Below are 19076 nucleotides of genomic sequence, written 5' to 3'. Positions count from 1 at the left end.
GAAAGAAGAAAAGATAAAGAATAAAAGAGAAAAGACACAGCTGAGAGCAGAGAAGAATACAATAAGGTTACAGTACAACTATCTGGTACAATAAGGTTACAGTGCAATTATCTGAACCTGGCAGGAATCCTACAAACTCTGAGACTCCTGCGAGGCTCTGACACAAAAGTTGCATCAACATTACCATTTCCCTTTTTACCAACAGAACTGGGTAACACATCATTCCTACCAACCCTTACAACTTTACAAATGTTCCACCAATCCTTGTTGTTCACACGCACAGCATTCCCACAAACCTTGTCGACCACTACTGGTTCAGAAAATTTGCTCCTTCCCTTGGTGACATGAACGGAGTTCTTTATGCGAATGACATCCCCAACAGAGATATTATGAGGCACAGATCTTTTTCTCTCATCAAAATACATCTTTTGTTTCCTCTGAGCTGCCGAAATATTGTGCCTCACAAAACCATCAATGCCATCCATCACATTCATTTTCACCCACTTAGACATCCAACCTGGACAAATTTTTGTAGAAGGTTTCCTCCCCCTTAAAAGTTCGAAAGGAGAAACTCCAGTGGAAGAATGCGCAGTAGTGCGGTAAAACCATAGCATGGAACGTACAGCATTCTCAACAACACACTTGCTGGCAACGGCCCACTGCACACAATTATTGAGCACGCGATTCATCCTTTCCACAAGGCCACTGGCCTGAGGATGATACAAAGAACTCTTCTTATGACCAACACCACCTTGTTTAAGAAAACACTCAAATTCAGAACTGACAAACTGCACACCATTGTCCGTCATGACCACAGAAGGGAAACCCTCTCTCAAGAAAATATCCTTTAAAAAAAAGAATGACATTAGCAGAAGAAAGTTCCTTGACAAATCGAATCTCCGGCCATTTTGAGTAATAATCAATGGCTACAATGGCAAAGCGAGAAGAGGAAGGTAGGAGATAAAAGGGGCCAACTAAATCAACTCCAATCTTCTCCCACGCTCTCTCCGGAAGCTGAATAGGCTCTAAAGGGGGTGTCCTTACCTTGTGACTTTTGTCAGAAGATTTGCAAATGACACAATTATCAAAGTATCAACACAAACATCCATTAGTGGCCACCAGAACACATCCCTCAACCTACGCTTTGTAAAAGTTTTCCCCAAATGACCTTCATAAGCACCCTCAACAAGACGTTTCCTCAAGCTCTCAGGAGGAATAAGTATGCCACATCGCAAGAGAATGCCATCCTCAACAGTAAGCTCGTCAGCAACCTTAACGTAGGTCTGGAACTCTCCAGAAACATTCTTCTCCTTAGGCCAACCAGATTTCAGGTAATTAGCAACTTGAACAAGGACCTCATCTTTCAATAACTACTCCTTCCACTCAATTTCATTGATGGCACACATTCCTTCAAGATCTGCAGCAGCAACAAAACAGTCCTCTAGGTCATCCTCCTATTCAAATCCATAGTCATTCTCAGTTATGGGAAAACGTGAAAAATAATCCGCCCTGACATTCTTCGAACCAGGGAGATACACAATGTCAAAGTCATACTGTAGTAGTTTAGTGGACAACCTAGCAATTCTGGGAGTATGTTCTTTGATTTTCTCCCCAGACAAAATAGAAACTAAAGGGCTATGATCCGTTCGAATCATGAAATGACTGCCCCAAAGAAAAGGATTGAACTTCCTGACTGCCCACCAGCAAGCTAAAAGCTCTTTCTCGATGACAGAGAAATTAACCTCAGACCCACGTAACACCCTTGAGGCATAAGCGATAGTATTGTCTATTTGGCCATTTTTCTGAGTAAGAACAGCCCCAAGGCCAAAACCACTTGCATCCACAGTGACAATACACTCCTTATTAGGATCAAAAGGTTTGAGCACATTCTCACTCACAAGCTGTGACTTGATCCAATCGAAAATTTCTTGACAGTTCTTATCCCAGACAAAAGGTACATTTTTTTTTAACATGTTTGTGAGAGGTTGAACTTTAGATGCATAGTCTTTCATAAACCTGGAGTAAAACTCACTGAGCCCTATAAAGGACTTCAAACCAGATTTATCAACAGGTGGAGTGGCATCTACAATGGCTTTAACAAGACCAGGACGTGGTTCCACCCCCTTATGTGAGACTACATGCCCCAGAAATTCCACTTTTTCCTTTAGGAAAACACATTTCTCAGATTTCAGTACAATTCCCTTGTCTTGCATAATTTCTAGAACTTGACTTAAAGAAAAATCATGACCCCCTTTGTCCTCCCCAAAAATCAAAACATCATCTTGGAACACAATTACCCCAGGAACATCTTTAAACATTTGATTCATTAGTCTCTGGAAAACTGCCGCAGCAAGTCCGAACGGCATTCTGCAGTATTGAAAACTCCCAAAAGGAGAAACAAAGGCAGTTAGATGTTTAGATGATTGACTCAACACCACCTGGTGGTAGGCGGAAGCTAAATCCAGCTTGGTGAACCACCTTGCACCCCTGGTGAGAGACAACAAGTCCGTAATCTTAGGCAAAGGGTGTGAATCAATCAATATGTTTTTATTTACACTGCGCAAGTCCACACAGACGCGCAAATCACCATTCCTCTTCCTGGCGACAACAAGGGGAGACAACCATAAGGACGACTCTATAGGTTCTATGACCCCTCTCTTGCACAAGTCATTCAACTCCTTTTCAAGGGCACCCCTCACACTGAAGGGGACACTCCTGACTTTGTGCCTAATCGGAATAGCCCCATTCTTCACCTTTATCTCGTGATTGAAATCTTTAATCGTGCCAAGGCTGTTTCCGAAAACAGTAGGGAACTTAAGAATTAGTTTCTCAATGTATTCATTAGAATCTACAACTGCAAGACTTTCAGAATAGTCACATGACTCAATACTAATCTGTTCTTTAGTACCGGGTCTTAGAATCATCTTAAACAACCCTTGGTGAAACCACCCCAAGATGTTCAAGCCTTTAATGGAGACATATACTTTCCCAAAAATTTTCCTACCCCTGAACTGAATAATATCTTCAAAAAAACCAAAAAGAGATATCCTATGTCCCTCATAGGAAACAGGAGCTCTATCTGGAGGCAAGAGTTCCCTTTCAGGCCAAGTTTCATTAAACAATTCTTGAGTGATCATCGTCACTTTTGCGCCTGAATCCACTAATAAGGAAATGACTATCACCTACACCAAAATCCTCATAAGGATCAACATACTCTGAAGGGTCCCCAACGATGACACCATCATCACGTACTACTACGACCATGTCCCTAAGGTCGTCTTGAATACAGTTGATAGGATCAGAGTCCCTCCCAGTCCCTCCATAAAATTCTGTGACATCTCCAACCACATTAACATTGTTCTGCCCTTGATACTTATTGCTGAAAGTCGAATTCCCTTGTTTAGAAACTTGACAGATCTTAGCAAAATGTCCAAACTTTCCACAGTTACGACACGTAGAATTCCTGGCAGGGCAAAATTTGTTGTTCTTGTTATGTGAGGGATTGCCACATCTATAACAAATGTCACTCCTGGAGAAAGCATTTTTCTCAAAACGTTGGGAACTGGCAAAGTTACTCTTCTCAAAACGTTGCTGACCAAAAGCCGTTTTGTCATCTTTGTTCTCCTTAGTTCTAACTACTGAAACAGTTTCTTCGTTTTTCCTCTCAAGTTCTTTCACTTCTTTTTTAGACAATTCTATACTCTTGGCCATACGGATAGTCTCCTCAAGAGTTGGATTGCCCAACGTCAGTAGTTTTTGTTGAATTGACTTGTCTGCACATTTACAAACATACTGATCTCTAATTAGTTGCAAAATTCGCATTCTGCGCTCAGTTGTCTTAAACTAGAGATATATGTCTCAACGTCCTCCCCAGGTAGCTGGTCCCTTTTGAAGAATGTGTGTCTAATTACTACAAGACTGGGTTTAACATCAAATCTCAGTTCAAGTTTCATTCTAGTCTCGGTATATTCGTCTATATCTTCCTCTGCGTTGTTTCTAGTTAAAGGGGGCAAATGTTTATAGATCTCTCTCCCTTCAAAACCTAAAGAATGTAGCAAAAGACACTTCTTCCTCTGCGCGATATCTTGACGCGCCTATTGCACCCAAATAAGTCTCGAAGGCATCAAACCATTTTTTCCAACTAATAGGTGGATTTCCTGGGGTCTCCAAAAAAGGAGGTGGAGGAGACACAGACTGCATCTTGTGAAATGTGGTATTCTTTTAAAATTCCACTGAAATATTTTTTTTTGTGCTCTGTCGCTGTCAATAGGAAAAATTGTTCATGTTTTTTTTTTAACAAAAAAAAAAAAATATGTTATTTTTTTTTTTAGATTGAACTACACTGGATCACAATCTGTGTCAATAAATATGTTGACACATGAAAACACCGTTCTGCGCATTCAGTGCGTTTGCCTTAGTTGTAATGAACACGTTTTGTTTGTTGCTAAGGCGCGTCGTTAAAGAAGCGTGACGTGGTCGTGTTGTCAAAGAAGCGCACTCTCTCTGAAGTGCGAACAGCTTGGCCGAACGTTGTTGCTGACGTGGTCGCGTTGTCAAGTAAGTGCGACCTCTCTAAGACGCGAGCAGCTTGGTTGCCAAGGAAGCGCGTCCTTTGTGAGGCGCGAGGAGTTTTACTGAACGTTGTTGCCAACCACGTAACACAGAGAATGCACAGATGCGTTGCCAACCAGCGTACGCTGCTGACGACAGGTTGTGGACGTCACACGTTGGGAGCGTTTGCCGGAGAGTCCGCTTAAGCTTCTTTTTTTTTTTACGCTGATTAAGCGCTGAAAGTAAACAAAATTCACTTATCTCGCTTCCAGTCTTATTTCGCTGGTTCGTCATTGATATCAGAGCGGCTGCTCTTCTTTCTCTTTCGAAGTTTAATCCTTATTTGTTGCCACACGAGGATATACGAGGTAAGGCAGGCGGGTTCTTTACCTTCTTCTAAGCATCGTCGCCAATAAATTTGTAGTAAATTACTCAGGACGTTTCAGAGGAATAGTAAATGAAGCGTTTATTGAGCTTAGAAGAAGCACAGCGACAGGGAGCAGTGACAGAGACCAACTGTCAAAACATAGCGTTCTCAGAACAAAGCCTGGAACCATGAAGCATACAAGGTTCCAACTACAGGTGCCTAAGAGGCACAACACAGAGAATACTACAACCTGCCACTTACAGCACATAGGGATGACAAAATATGAAACATGAATTGCTATTTCTTTATTTTTTTAAGCGATTCTTTTATGCTACAGATAGAATTGTTTTGTGCATGCGGTAAACTGCTTCATTTCTAGTAGGATTCTGGTCACAAGCATTGGGACGGTTTGACCCACTGCATTGGCTTAATCAACGTGGTATTACTCCTAGTTCTACACTAGCTCACAGAAAGGTTATGTCACAAACCAAGCCATCAACATTGGTGAATGGGCTGGTGATCCGCTTCCTCTACACTGCAATGAATATTGATACATTTACAACCGTACACACACACACAAATTTGGATACGTTTTTGCAAACACAAAACATGGTTTACCAAAGGAAAGGAGCTCAATAACTACTGAAACAAAATGTGAGGTGTGAATATTTGTATTTATTTTTTAATTAAAAACTTCCAATTTAAAAATAAAAGTAAAACATTTGAAAAAACACCACTAAAAATAATTTCATGGCACATCAAAAATCAGACCAGGTGCAAAAACATGTAGGAAAGTACTATATACATTAATATACATTACATTCACTTTGAATTAAAAACCTAAATCCTTCAAATGTAATCGGACCTTGAAGTAAGTGAAAAACCCTTTTCTTTCAATTTTACCTCAGAATACAGCAATGTGAGCCTGAAAAAATAAACTACTAGCCACTATGGATGCACTTTAAGATTTGTATAATGTTAAAAATCACGTGTAAGTGACATTAATATAAGCTGTAGTCAACCAGAAATTTAAATAAAATAAGATTCATATGTGAAGAGCACGCAGAGAAGGGAAATACATCTAAAATCCTGAGTGCTATAGTCAAGACAAAGGTGCGCCTTTAGGACACAGCATTAAACTTCGAGCAAAAGGGGCTAGCATTTGAAATAAAATCTTCCCCAGTAGCAGCATATTGAAAATAAAAAAAACTTCTGCAACGGGATTCCTTTAGCTCTTCTCTGTGTAGTAGTCACCTTGGACAAACTCCTCTATGATCACCACTTTGCTGCAATACAACATTCTACCTGTTGCCATTGATACTTTTAGTTAAAACTGAAATGTTTCCAGAAAGGCATTGGAGAGTGGTGAGGGGTGCGTCAGCAGAAAGCTACTGTGAAGGGCACTGAAATTAGAAGATCATGGCATGAGCAGTGCCGGCAATTGAGGCATCAACAGTATTGCTGTGACGACCATACGAATACGACAAGATTTTAAGATGACATAGTATTCAAAACATCATAGCATTGAAATGCGCTGGTACTCTCCTGCGGCTGGTTTCAGTACTGCTGTGTGCATGCTCGATTCTCTTTCTGTGAGTATTTTATGGCACTCCACCCCCGCCACCCCTCCCCCCCAAGAAAAACCTCTCTGAAAATGCAAAGTTAAAAACGTGTGAATCTTGAAGTTGTGAGTGTAAAATGTTCTAAGGGACATTTTTGAGCACATTATGATAAGTTGCCAAAGTTTCCCCAATTTCAAGTAAGCCTGACGTATGGTGGTGGTTTTGAGAAGTCGTCTTCTGCTACAAAATGACGATCCCTGAACTGCATGGGGGAGTTAAACACCGTCTCATCGCCTCCTGCAAGAAGATTGAGAAAGTGGATACATTACACTTAGAATAGAGATACCACAGAACAAGGATATTAGACACAAATCCAACAAAAGAAGATGGAATTTTAAAAAAATGCTTAACTTCACTTACCTCTGAAAGTGCAAACGAGTTCCACAGTTTGCGGAGCTTCTTCTGTCGGCTGTAGCCACTCCTACAAAAATAAGTACATAAGTAACTGTGGTTCAATCTACGCAATGCAACGGTTTGCATAAACTCTACTTTACAATTACTTTTATTTGTCTTACTGTTAGCTAGCTGTGTCTGATGAAGCAGTATTTGTGCATTTTTCGGAAACATTCCTTACTAACTTTATATAAAACAGAGAGCTGGATACAAAATTGTAGGTAAGAGCATCAATGTTTTCCTAGACTATTTTTGTAGGATAGAAAAAACAAATATAAATAAGACAATTATGACTTACATAATTGTTTAGCCAGAAACTCCAAAGCTCATTAGCACAAGAAACAAAAATAAACAGCAAATGGGTATATAATTAGGTGGAATCCATAAATCAACCTGAGATTGGAGGGCCTGAGTAAAAACATAGAAATGGGCAACTGGCATTCATTAAATGCTGAATGCTGGTTAGAAGGTAGGAGTAAGGTGTGCCTTAATTTTACATAATCCGCAGGAGCGGTAGGAAAGTCAAAACAAGCTCGAGCAGATGGTCTGAATCTGGCTTGATCCTAGTCCCAGGAGAGCCCAAACTGAGTCAAGCGAATGACTGCTGCTTTCGGTACCCATTGAGACAGGGATGGTCCCTGCATCACGTACAATTGTGTCCCCTGCCCGGAGTGCCAGACTAGTTTCCTGGGTTTTCATTTTTGCCTCAGCCTCACACTAATTTAGTATATGCATGAAGACCTAGACCTGTCAGGTGCAGGACCGGTTTTGTACCCCGGAGGAGCACATCAAAAATATCCCTTTTTACCGGACTCAGGGCTTCCATGCCCATCACAGTTCTAGCATGCAGAGTGGTGGGGACAGCATACCAGGTTTTGTGAATCAGTAGTTAACCTTGTATCTGTGTCACTGGAGTTGAGGTCTACCGGCCCACTTTGATAAAGCTCTGCTTCTAGGTGCTTACCCAGATCCATTGGTAAACAACCCAAGAGAAAGTTAAGCATGTACATGTATTTAGGCTGTGGTGTATATACGAGTAAGCCACAGTAATGCAAGCCGGCGAGTTCCATTTTGAAAGGCCCTGGCTTCTTCCTGTACACCAGATGATGGCGAGGTTGCTTTCTCGGATAGTGGAAATGCATTGCTTACATTCCTGAAGAATAAGGGAGAAGATCCAGACCCTGAGGTGGGGAAAGAGGAGACAGGACTCAAGAATTTTGATAAGAACCTTTTGCTGAGCGGAGCTGCTAATGAAAAGGGGGGGCTCTTGGCCCCCCCGCCCGCATGGCGGTGCGGCGACCGCTCCTCTCCTACGTGCCTCTCGGCGGTGGGGCGTGTCCTCTGGGGCGCGCCCTACCGCCGATTGGTTGGCGCCCTCCCTGACCCGGATGGCATTGAGCGACATCCGGGTCAGGGGGGCGGGCTGCAGGAGGGGTTGGGAGAGGGGGCGTGCCGCCCCCCCTTCGGGCCCCTCTAGGATAAAGAAGCGGGGAGCGCCCAGGTGATCCCTTGTTCCCTGGACGCTCCCCCACACCGGTTGTGCCCCGCGCTCGGGGCTTCTTGTTTTTACTAATTTTTCCAATTTTGATTACAGAATTCTGGATCCTGGGGCGGCCATCTCCGGACGAGCGCAGAGCCGAGGTGCTAGGTCGTCGCAGAGTTAGGGGCAGCAGCCTTGAGCGGTGGTCGGCGTTCGCTACGTCGAGCGGCCTTCACAAGGGCGGCGGCAGTGTCAAGCGGTGTACGGGGGGAGTGCAGTACGACATCTAGGTATTGTGTGGGGAGACAGGAGGTGACGGCGAACAGTAACGCCTCCTCGCTTTCGCCCACTGCTGCCGTTTTTGAGCGGGGAACGAGCGCCTGACTGAGGTGAGGAGTCGGGTGAGGCGGCGGGCGGTCATAGTAGTACAGGCTTCTCAAGGGGTGAAGCCGGGTCGACCAGGGCAGGAATTGGAAGGGAGACCTGTAGCCTGCGATTTCCCTGTAGCCTGCAATATTAAAAATTTCGTTTTGCCTTGATATATGTAGTATGCGAGGGGAGACCTGTGGCCTGCAATTTAGAATTTCGTTTTTTGCATTACTATGTGTAATTGAGTCCAGTAGCCTGCAATTTAAAATTTCGTTTTTTGTCTTTCTATTGTCCCGTTTCCTCTAATCTTCGTTATTGCTTCGGACACATACATCTGTGCTGGTCTGGGTGGTTTTTTAAGCAGCTAAGGGTGGCTAGGGGGTGCCCAACAAGGGTGCGAGCCCCCATTCAAGTGTGGTACTATTGGCAGTTTTCAGCAAATGTTTGAGTGCCACTCCCGGATATTAATAATTTTTTGTATTGCAGGCAACTAATACTGTGTTTCTTCACATCTCGTGCGTGGTGAGCCCAGAGTGGTGAACGGCAGACCTAGTCACAGATCTGATACCGGCTGAGACTATGCAGGATTGGACCGGTAAGGGGAGAGCGGGGGGCTTGCATTCCATCGCTTCTGGTAGCCGCCGGGCGGGATTACGGTAGAATTTACTCACCCCTGACAAACTGGATCAGCCGGGGCGTTGCGGTTACGGTTGCATGGTGCTTACAGCCCCCTGCGCATCCTCCAGCTAGTGAAGGTACAGAGCACACATACACCGAAGGTGTAACACTAGGAGTGTAGGGCAGTGGTTGATAATTTTAAAACCGGCAGTGGTCGATAAGCATGCCAGGGCCAAGGGGTGGTAAAGGAGGGTCCAGGATGGAGGTGATGATGCAGGCCATGATGCGTGAGATGAGTCACATTAATAAGAGGTTGGAGTAGGTTGATGAGTTAGAGGCCCGCATGAATGAGAGGTTCGCTGATCCCCCAGGCCCATCAGGCAGGCCCATTCGGCAGAGAGCGGCACCCTTGCGAAGGGGGGATTTCGTTACCCCACCAAAGAGATCTATGGCCAAGAAGCCCAGGTACGGTGCCCCGGCCCCAGTATCTGTAGTTCCGGTCCCTATGACACCCCTACCTGTGGTACCGGTCCCGCTTGCACCTGTGCCCGTAATTCCGGCGCCCGCGGCACCGGCTCTGGCCATGCCGCCGGCACCCCCTCCTGAAGGGCCTACCCCCCCGCGGTACCGATACCAGTCCCGGGTGTGCCGCCGACACCCGCTCCCTTGCCTAGCACACCAGCGCCACCGGACACGCCCCCTGGGGTGCCAGCCGGTAACCTGGACCCGGTCCCTGTTGAATTGGTATCTCAGATAGCGGCCTTATTGCCTTGGCTGCAAAAGGGGGGTGTGTTTCCTGCTTCATCAGATCATGCGGCAGAAGCGGCGAAGTTGGTAGAAAAGATTAAAGCTGCGACGGCGACCGACAGTACTGCGGTGCCCTCATCTTCTTCACTTACAGGTTCCAGTCCCGCCCAACTGAATGGAGATGGTGGTCTACCGGCCCAGGTGCCCGGAAATGGTAAGGAGGTGGCGCTGCCTCTCATGGGGGACGGCTCAGCGCCATCCAGGAGTGAAAATTAGGCACAACATGTGTCCCAGGCAGTGAAGGAGTTGATTTGGGCGGGAAAATATGTCTACATTTATTCTTTGTTATTAGACAATAGGGAAATGGAGCAGGCCAAGTTATTGAAGGAATGGATGCATCCGAGTGAGTGGAGGGCACAGTGCTCCAGGTTCAGGGTAGAGGAGACTTTGAAGAATTGGATCAGGGCTTTTTCCGTCCTCACGGCTATCACGGCCGAACGCCCCCCTAATGTCCAGGCAGCAATGGCTTGCTACCACAGCAGGATTGTGGGGTGGAGTGATCAATACACTGGGGATGCGTGGAAGGAGTATGATGTTAATTTCAGGAAAGCCAAGGAATTTGACACATCACTGGCATGGGACAGGGTGGACTCGATGTCGTGGCATAAGCAGTTCTCAGGTGACACAGCCCCATCCCAGTCCACCAGTGCAGTCAGGGTGTTCTCCGCCAGACCCCAACAGCCCTTTCGGTCAGCCCAGGGGAAGAATAGGGGGGGGGGGGGTCAGAGAGGAAAGGGGTGTGCTGGGACTTTAATAAGCGCTCCTGCACAAGGGCCCCGGGCATCTGTAGATTTAGACATGCATGTGCAGTCTGTGGTCACTCTTCCCACCCCGAGACAACTTGCAGATCCAAGCAAGGCAACCACGGTCAGAGGGGAAGGGGGAAGCCAGAGTAGTGCAGACGATTTGGGCCCCCCCACGCCGATAGACGTTTTAGCAATGATCACATAGTTGAATAGATACCCGGACCACACAGCGGCCACTTTACTCCAGGAAGGTTTCTCACAGGGTTTTAGGATCCCGGCGGTGGATTACACAGGTAGCGCTCATTGCAGGAACCAAATGTCAGTAAAGCATAATCCTACGGTGGTGGCGGCTAAGATTAGCAAGGAACTGTCGCTGGGCAGGATAGCTGGCCCTTTTCAGGAGGTACCTGTCCCCAATTTTGTGTGTTCACCGCTGGGAGTAGTACCCAAAAAGGAGAAAGGCGAGTTTAGACTGATTCACAACCTGTCGGCACCAAGAGGAGCATCCTTGAACAATGCGATTGATGAGGGGATTTGTAGCGTAAAGTATGCCTCATTTGACCAGGCTGTTGATTTATTGCGTGCTCTGGGGCCAGGGGCACTGATGGCAAAATCCGACATAGAATCTGCTTTCCGCCTCCTCCCAGTCCATCCTGCGGACCACCACCTCCTAGGTTTTAATTTCGAAGGCAAGTTTTACATGGATAAATGCATGCCCATGGGCTGCTCTATATCATGTGCTTACTTTGAGACGCTTAGCTCATTCCTAGAATGGGTCATGAGACAGGCGACGGGCTACCAGCAGGTCATGCATTACCTGGACGATTTCCTTTTCTTAGGTGCGGCGGGCTGTCAGGAGTGTGCTTGGGCATTGCAGGAATTTTGCGTGCTCATGCGGGCTTTTGGCTACCAGCAGGTCATGCATTACCTGGACGATTTGGTGCGGCGGGCTGTCAGGAGTGTGCTTGGGCATTGCAGGAATTTTGCGTGCTCATGCGGGCTTTTGGGGTCCCGCTGGCGCCAGGTAAGACAGTCGGCCCGTCCACCTGCCTCGAATTCCTTGGTATCGAAATTGACTCAGTGGAGGGATGTTTCAGGTTGCCCAGGGACAAAGTGTCTAGGTTTAGAACAGCTCTTCGGCAATGCCTACGCAAAGACAAGGTTTCCCTACAACAGCTGCAGGAAGTGGTGGGGCAACTGAACTTTGCTCTGCGGGTCATCCCAATGGCACGCCCATTCTCACGCTCCATTGCCCAGGCTATGAAGGGATTACGGGAGAAACATCACCGCACGAGGTTGTCATCTGAGGTTCGCCAGGATATGCATATCTGGATGGCATTCCTGGAGGATTTTAATGGCAGGGTAGTGTGGTCCGGTTCTCCCGCCACATCAGCGGAGCTGGGTTTATGGACAGACGCCGCTGGTAGTGCGGGCTTCGGCGCCATCCTGGGGACCAAGTGGGTCGCCCAGAGGTGGCCGGAGGAATGGAGAGCATGGGGTCTGACCACCAATATTGGCTTCCTGGAGCTCTTCCCAATATGGGTGGCTTTGAAGGTCTGGCCGGAATACCTGTGTAATCAATCAGTGGTGTTTTGGTCTGATACATGACGGTTGTCGAATGTATAAATCAGCAGGGGGCACGCTGTCCGTTCATACTGCGCCTGATAAAGGAGATTGTGTTACAGTGCTTAAGATGGAATGTGGTGTTCAGAGCCAAGCATGTCCCAGGCATCCTCAACAATGCAGCTTACTCCCTTTCTCGCTTTAAAATGCAGGTTTTCAGGGAACATCTTCCTGCAGCAGACCCCTCGCCGGCACACTTCCCGACAGTACTTTGGCAGATTGGTGCCCCAGATTACAGGACCTCGTGGTTGCTAGCTTAGCCCCCAGGACCAAGGCAGCCTACGAAGGGGCGTTTTTGTCTTACCGTGCTTTCTTGGGGCTGGAATGGGAGGTTAGGTGGGCACAGGAGGACAGCTTTGCGGCCTACTTGGAAGTGATGCACAGGGAAGGGCACTCAGTGGCGGCTGCGAGCAGGCATAGGGCGGCGGTCTCCTTTGCGCAGGCTAAGGGCATGCGGGATCCCACTAACACCTTTTTGGTGCGCAAGGCTTTGAGGGGTTGGCGCCGTTTACAAGGTCACTCTGCAGATAGGAGAAGGCCCATTGGGCTAGCGCGGCTGACAGCCTTATTGGTGGCGCTTCACAGTGTCTGTAGCTCAGAGTGGGAGGTACTTCTGTTCAAGGCTGCCTTTTCCCTGGCTTTCTATCGGGCCCCGAGAGTCGGCGAGTTGGTTGCAGCGTCAAGGGAAGATAAGCTGGGTGGCCTAGAGGGGGCCTGTGTGAAGATTAGAGAGGATACCATGTGGGTGACAATTCAGAGATCCAAGACTGACCAGGAACCACGGGGTCACACCATAGTGCTCCACCGGGCCCGGGCTAATCCTTGCTGCCCGGTTTCTCATGTGGAAGTCTTCCACAGGCAGCGTGAGGGCACGGCGGGGGGTGCACTGTTGTGTCACGCCGATGGTACGCCATTGACCAGGTACCAGTTTAGGAGAGTCTTAGAACTGACGGTCAGACAGGCAGGTTTTGATCCCAAGGAATTTGGCACGCACTCCTTTAGGATAGGGGCGGCAACTGAAGCAGTGGCAAGGGGTCTCCCAGTGGAGAATGTGAAGAGAATAGGGAGGTGGTCGTCTGAATGTTACAAACGATATGTACGAATTGACATGTTGTGATAGGATGGTGCTCACGCCTGGTATGTTTCTGGTTTTTTGCAGTTTCTCAAACCTGTGACGCAGGGGAGGAACTCGCCGCCGGGCGTCACCGATCTACACCATCACAACACAAGCGGCATGAAGAGCGCAAGAAACTGGTGACTTGGATTGTGGGCCACTCTTATGTGAGGCGTGCTGAACATGTTTTTCTTTCAGGAGATGGTAGGAACAGGGCGGCGCGAAAGGGGTTTCATATCTCATTTTTCGGAAGAGGGGGTCTGTGCCTCAGCCAGTTTAGGAGCTTCTTCCAGGGACTCTTAGCTCAGCAGCCCGCCCCCCGTCAGTGGTGATACTTCACCTTGGGGAGAATGATTTGGCCAAACTGGGGAGGCGCATCCTTATTGAGGAGATCATCTCCACTGCGGGGTGGGTGGCTAGGATTTGCCCGGGCTGCACAGTAGTATGGTCGCAACTTCTCCCTCGGTCGCAGTGGCGAGGGGGGGGGGGGAAACTCGGTCAGGGCGTTGAATCACTCGGTAAAGAGGATCAACACACAGTTGGACAAACTATTCCGAGCCCCCCGGTTGCAGACGATTCCACATGGATGTATCTGGGGCAAGCAGTTTTACCTGGGGGACCGAGTACACTTGACTGAGGCAGGGAACGTCCTGTGGTCTAATAATCTCTGGGCCTGGCTAGAAGGATTTTCTAAGTAAATCGGTCCTGGTTGAGATCTAGGAAGGGGGAGGCCAGATCGTCGGTTAACAATGCTGGCCTGTGGCGGTAAGGTCATGACCGGTGAGCAGCTATTTTAAGGTCTGAGGGGGCGGGCATCATCCTATGGAGGTTCCCGCCCAGGGGGAGGGGCCATCGGCCCCTCCTAGAACTTCAGGGGCAAGGTAACTGGTGCTTCAAAGGGGCGCGGGTTGGAGGAGTCACGCTTTCCTTAGGCTGGTAGCCACCCCGCGCGCGCATACTTATGACGTCACCGGATGGCGCAGAGTAAGGGCCCTCCTTTAGTGGGTAAATGGAGTTCACGGCATGGACCGGGTAATTACCGGGCCCGGCTGCGCATGCGCACATCTTTTTTGGTGAGGCGCAGCTAGTAGGACCTGACACCGGTTAGCGACCTTGCCATATGGCCAGAAATGTTAGTATACAAAAATTCAGATGAGGATGTTAGATTCGGTTAGGAAACAACCTGTATTAGAGTTTTTGTTAAGGTTAGTCTCTCACACATGTTGACAATCTTGTATCTAATGTCTTGCTAATTTTTGTATAACTGATTATCGTACAATTAAAAATGATTGTTTTATATCTTAATAAATACGGCCGGGGGGCCTTGCGACCCCCCGCCTTCCAAAGATAACCATGTTTCATGTTCATGTGTCCGGGGGTTGGTGTGGTCATCGGGAGGGGGCGGCAGCCAGTCACTGACCATGTTAGTCTTCCTTAGCACTGCAGTTTAGCAGATGGTGGATGGACTGCAGTCTTTATTGTTAAGAGCGAGAAGTGTATTTTAGGTGAGGTCAGTCATTTGTCCCTTTCTTGATCACTGGGCGTGGCTGTTTAGAGCCAGGTTCTTAAAGCTCACCCCTTTGTGCCTCACTAGTTGGTTCTCCATACTGACCAGAAGGCAGAGGAAAATAAAACCAACCCAAACAGGTTTTCAGTGTAAACGGAGAACCCACATATTCTGTCTGCCTAACCATTATAAAAGTGGGAGGCACTGGCCCACTTGTTATTCCAGTTCTTAAAGTGCTCGTCGACCAAGGGAGGCAATGCTCCACAGAGTAATCAGAGGACTGCAGTGCAATCAGAGCTAATGTCTGCCTGACAGCCAGCTTTTCAAAGAGGAGGGGACATCACCTGGATCAGAAGCCAGGTGATATCCCCTGGCCTTGTTGCAAGAAGCTGAATCTCTGACCTGAAGTACCTTGAAGTCAACCACCGGTTGAGAGATGGAAAGAGCCTGCCAACCCTGCAGATGTGCAGCTGACTTGAAGTGCCACAGCAGCTTGACCCCCAGGCCTTCTGTGTCCACCGGCTGAAGGAAGAATGAAGAGAGATCTAAGTGCCCCCAAGGAATATTCATTGCAGACTCTCCATGTGGATGGATCCTGGAGGAATCACTGGCAGCTGTTTTCACTGCTTCAAATGAGCTAATGTCCAAGGTAGAGCCTGCTGCTGTCAAGACGCACTGTGCCCAAGGAGTGTGCTGCCATTCAGAAGTCAGTGTCGAGGCAGACTGTGCCACTACTGAGCTCCAGGAGTGCTGTTCCACTTCACCTGTAACCCTCCCCCTTCACAGTGGTTGTTATCACACTCTGTGACCTCCAAACATAGTGGCCTGACAACTGCAACTCATCGGAAACCTATAGTGGGACCCATTTGCTCGCCAGAGTCGACACCTGCCTTCGAAGTCATCAGATACCCGCACAAGTTCTGCTGAGGTCCTTCCCTGATCATGGGCCAAACTTCCAGCGGACACCTCTCTCGAAAGCAGGAGTGAAGTGGTCACCACCCACATCTTAACTAAAATGTATAAGTAGGATCTTTCTTTGAAAGCGCCGTTGGTGCTACACTATCTCCGATGCCTGCCTGTGGGGAGACTGTAAAACCTAAGATTTGCTACAGGCGCTGAATGCTATTAACTAAACTTAAGGGTAATCTATGCACCTAAACCTTGATACTTGCCTGAGACAGTAAACCCTTGGGAGGGGTAGACAGACCTAGGCTTGCCAAGGTGGGGAAAACAGATAGAGGGAAGAATTGGGGCATTGGGGCAGAATACAAGGTTCTGTAGCCCAAGTGCCTGTCCAAAAATGTGTAATCATTTTATATATGTTTAATACTGTGAACTATATGTTTTAAGTGTGTAGATTAAAATGATTTGGCTACTCCGTTATTGTTCTGATGGGTGATTGTTGAGAGTGGAGTTCTCCACACCTCCATACTATATCCCAGATAAGCCTGCGATTGCTTACCGTCGACACCACAGACGGCCAAGTGATAAAGAGGTTGTACTTGGCCCAGTTTGCAGAGCCATAGTCGGATGGACCCCTGGAAATCAGAAGTATAAATGACCCTCGGGACCTATGGCTGAGGCCCAGTAGCCCCAGCTTGCCTTGTGCCCCTCCCTCCCCCAAACAGGCTATGACACTCTCGAATATACAAATGTTCTAAGACAAAAACCGCTAAAAACAGAGAATTTGTTCATTGCAGTCTGAGAAGTTTAGCCTTTCATACAATCATTGTTTGTCAAGTTAAGTCAGACAAGCTAACACTAATAACACAAAAAAAAGCATCCACTGCTTTACCTTTCACATCAATCTATCCTTATACACACACACAATATACATGTATACATGGGAGCCTGCAATCTCCTGTAATAAAGGAATGACTTAGCTGTTCAACTGCAATAACTAATTATAGTTGAGTTGTGTCACAATGTTTGCTGGCAGCTAATGTGAAGGACACAAAGCGTATAATTGTAGCTGCAGTTTAAACAAAAGTGAGGACTACTATCTGTTCATTCTTCTATCTGTTTTACTAAAATGAACAATGAACCACAGAAAAGTATGTGTTAATGTTTTGCTTGCTATAGGCCATTACAGGAAAGATATAAACCTACAGAGCGATTCTACACATTCTGAGCTACTGCATGTTTTAATCTAACATACGTTAAACTGATTCCAATATCGTTTTGCAACAAATTAACTGATTTTTAGTGCGTTTAACTTGCGCTACATAAACGAATAATATTCATGTCTACAAGCAGCCTCTGTTTTTCATTAGAACAATTATCACACTAAGGTTTTAAGTGGTTTGTGGGAAGGGTGATGTTGTGGCCAAGTATGATAAGGAATAAAGTACACGCTGCCATACATTATAAGAATATTGCAAGTCACCTCGGACTTCCATGACCTTATAAAGGAACTCTGCCTACGGTCTTATTCCTCAATTCGGTCATGGAAGTTGTCAGGAACTTGAAATAGCCTAAAAATTTACTTTACGGAGTACTTTATCCCACATATGTATATGAAGCGGGATACTCCGCATGGGAATGGTACTTAGTTAAATGTTCGGTGCTTTTTTATGTTAATGTTGGAGCGTGCTTGGGTGACCTGGCAAGCAGATTCCATTTTGCTAATTATTTAATTGCAGTCATCGAGGTGTACAGCTTCTCTAAACATTAGAGGCTTTGGAGCACCCATCGATTTTGATGCCCTGGGTACAGCTCTCCAAGCAGGCAAATGGCTTCAGATAGACATGTTCTGTGTTTTATCATAATTTTCTGTAGGAACGTTAAAAACGGAAAAGTGAGCTTTTGAATCGAGAGACAGTGTAGTATGCGTTAGTTTTAAGGTGCAAGAACACCATTTACTGAACTCCATGTACGAATAGTAATTCATCCAATTACTGAACACAGAGCACGGACATCTGCTGTTGAATGAGGAGAGAAAGAGATGACTGAATTACAATGTGCAACCAGGAAACCCGAGGTCAAATCCCAGCCTCCCCGCTGACTAAATTATTTGATCCAAGACAAAGCGTTTTTCTTCACTATATATCATTTTCCTTTACCAGCCTATTTGAGAGCACTTTAAAGAAACGGAGTTCAGGGTCTGTTCTATGCAAACAGTCATTTGGATACGGTTAATATAAAATAATCTTTCTACGTATTTAATAATATATACCATACGGCAAACGGACACGTCTTGGGTAACTCTTGGCAAGCCAACAGGGCATGGAGGTATTTTTGAATATTTCATGTAAAAAATATGTTCAATAAAGGACCCTCAGGTCAACGATATACTCATATCTACTTAATAAAGAAAAAGAAATGTAGATTTTTTTTCCATTTAAATTATTTAAAATGTTCTTCATTACGTCATTTGTCTAATGTACATAATGCATCTTGATCGCTCGATTGCCTCAAAGCAAAACCAGGACCCAGGCTCGGCTCTTCGCTGCCTTGCCTACCTCCAAGTGTTGACTTTCTCCAAAGAGTACGCAAAGAATAGCACTTCCATTTGAAATTATTACGATAAAGATTCCAATGTTCCTGAAAATGTGGTGTTACAAACGTATACTTGCTTCCACACTCTTCACTAGCTACAGGTTGGTGGAGAACCCCAGTAGAATAATTTGCCAAGGCTGAAACCCGTGTGCGCCAAGCAGAATCTTCCAGTTCATAAACTGGCCACATGGTGGCAGTCGAGGACCATTAGTCACTTAAAATATAGCAAAAACTAAAAAGGGACTTTTAGCCTCGTAGGGAGAAACATGAAGGCTTCGACCTACACTTTTTGAAAAACCAAGCACGTCAACATAATTTTTGCCCTAGTTTTCAAACTTGAACAAAGGGGGGCGGGGGGGACGACGACAGCGGTTCAAGAAG

At 46.5% G+C, this 19076-nt stretch overlaps 1 protein-coding gene across 3 annotated transcripts in view; it reads right to left on the bottom strand.

Annotated features, from left to right (window-relative positions):
• LOC144818874 (uncharacterized) overlaps positions 1–19076 on the bottom strand; it is a 181898-nt gene that overhangs the window by 87519 nt on the left and 75303 nt on the right. For 2 of the 3 annotated variants that reach the window (XM_078676691.1, XM_078676692.1), the window contains exons 6-7: positions 6901–6961; positions 5574–6777 (exon numbers count right to left, since the gene is read on the bottom strand). The exons of the other annotated variant lie outside the window; for it this stretch is intronic. In XM_078676691.1, the coding sequence (XP_078532817.1) occupies positions 6674–6777; positions 6901–6961 (165 nt within the window). In that variant the 3' untranslated portion in view covers positions 5574–6673. Of the gene's footprint in view, positions 1–5573; positions 6778–6900; positions 6962–19076 lie in introns of those variants that run through there. 3 annotated transcript variants of the gene reach the window in all.

Source organism: Lissotriton helveticus, chromosome 2_1 (genome assembly GCF_964261635.1).
Source record: "Lissotriton helveticus chromosome 2_1, aLisHel1.1, whole genome shotgun sequence".
NCBI classification, from domain to species: domain Eukaryota; kingdom Metazoa; phylum Chordata; class Amphibia; order Caudata; family Salamandridae; genus Lissotriton; species Lissotriton helveticus.
This window is presented reverse-complemented; position numbering and strand designations above follow the sequence as displayed.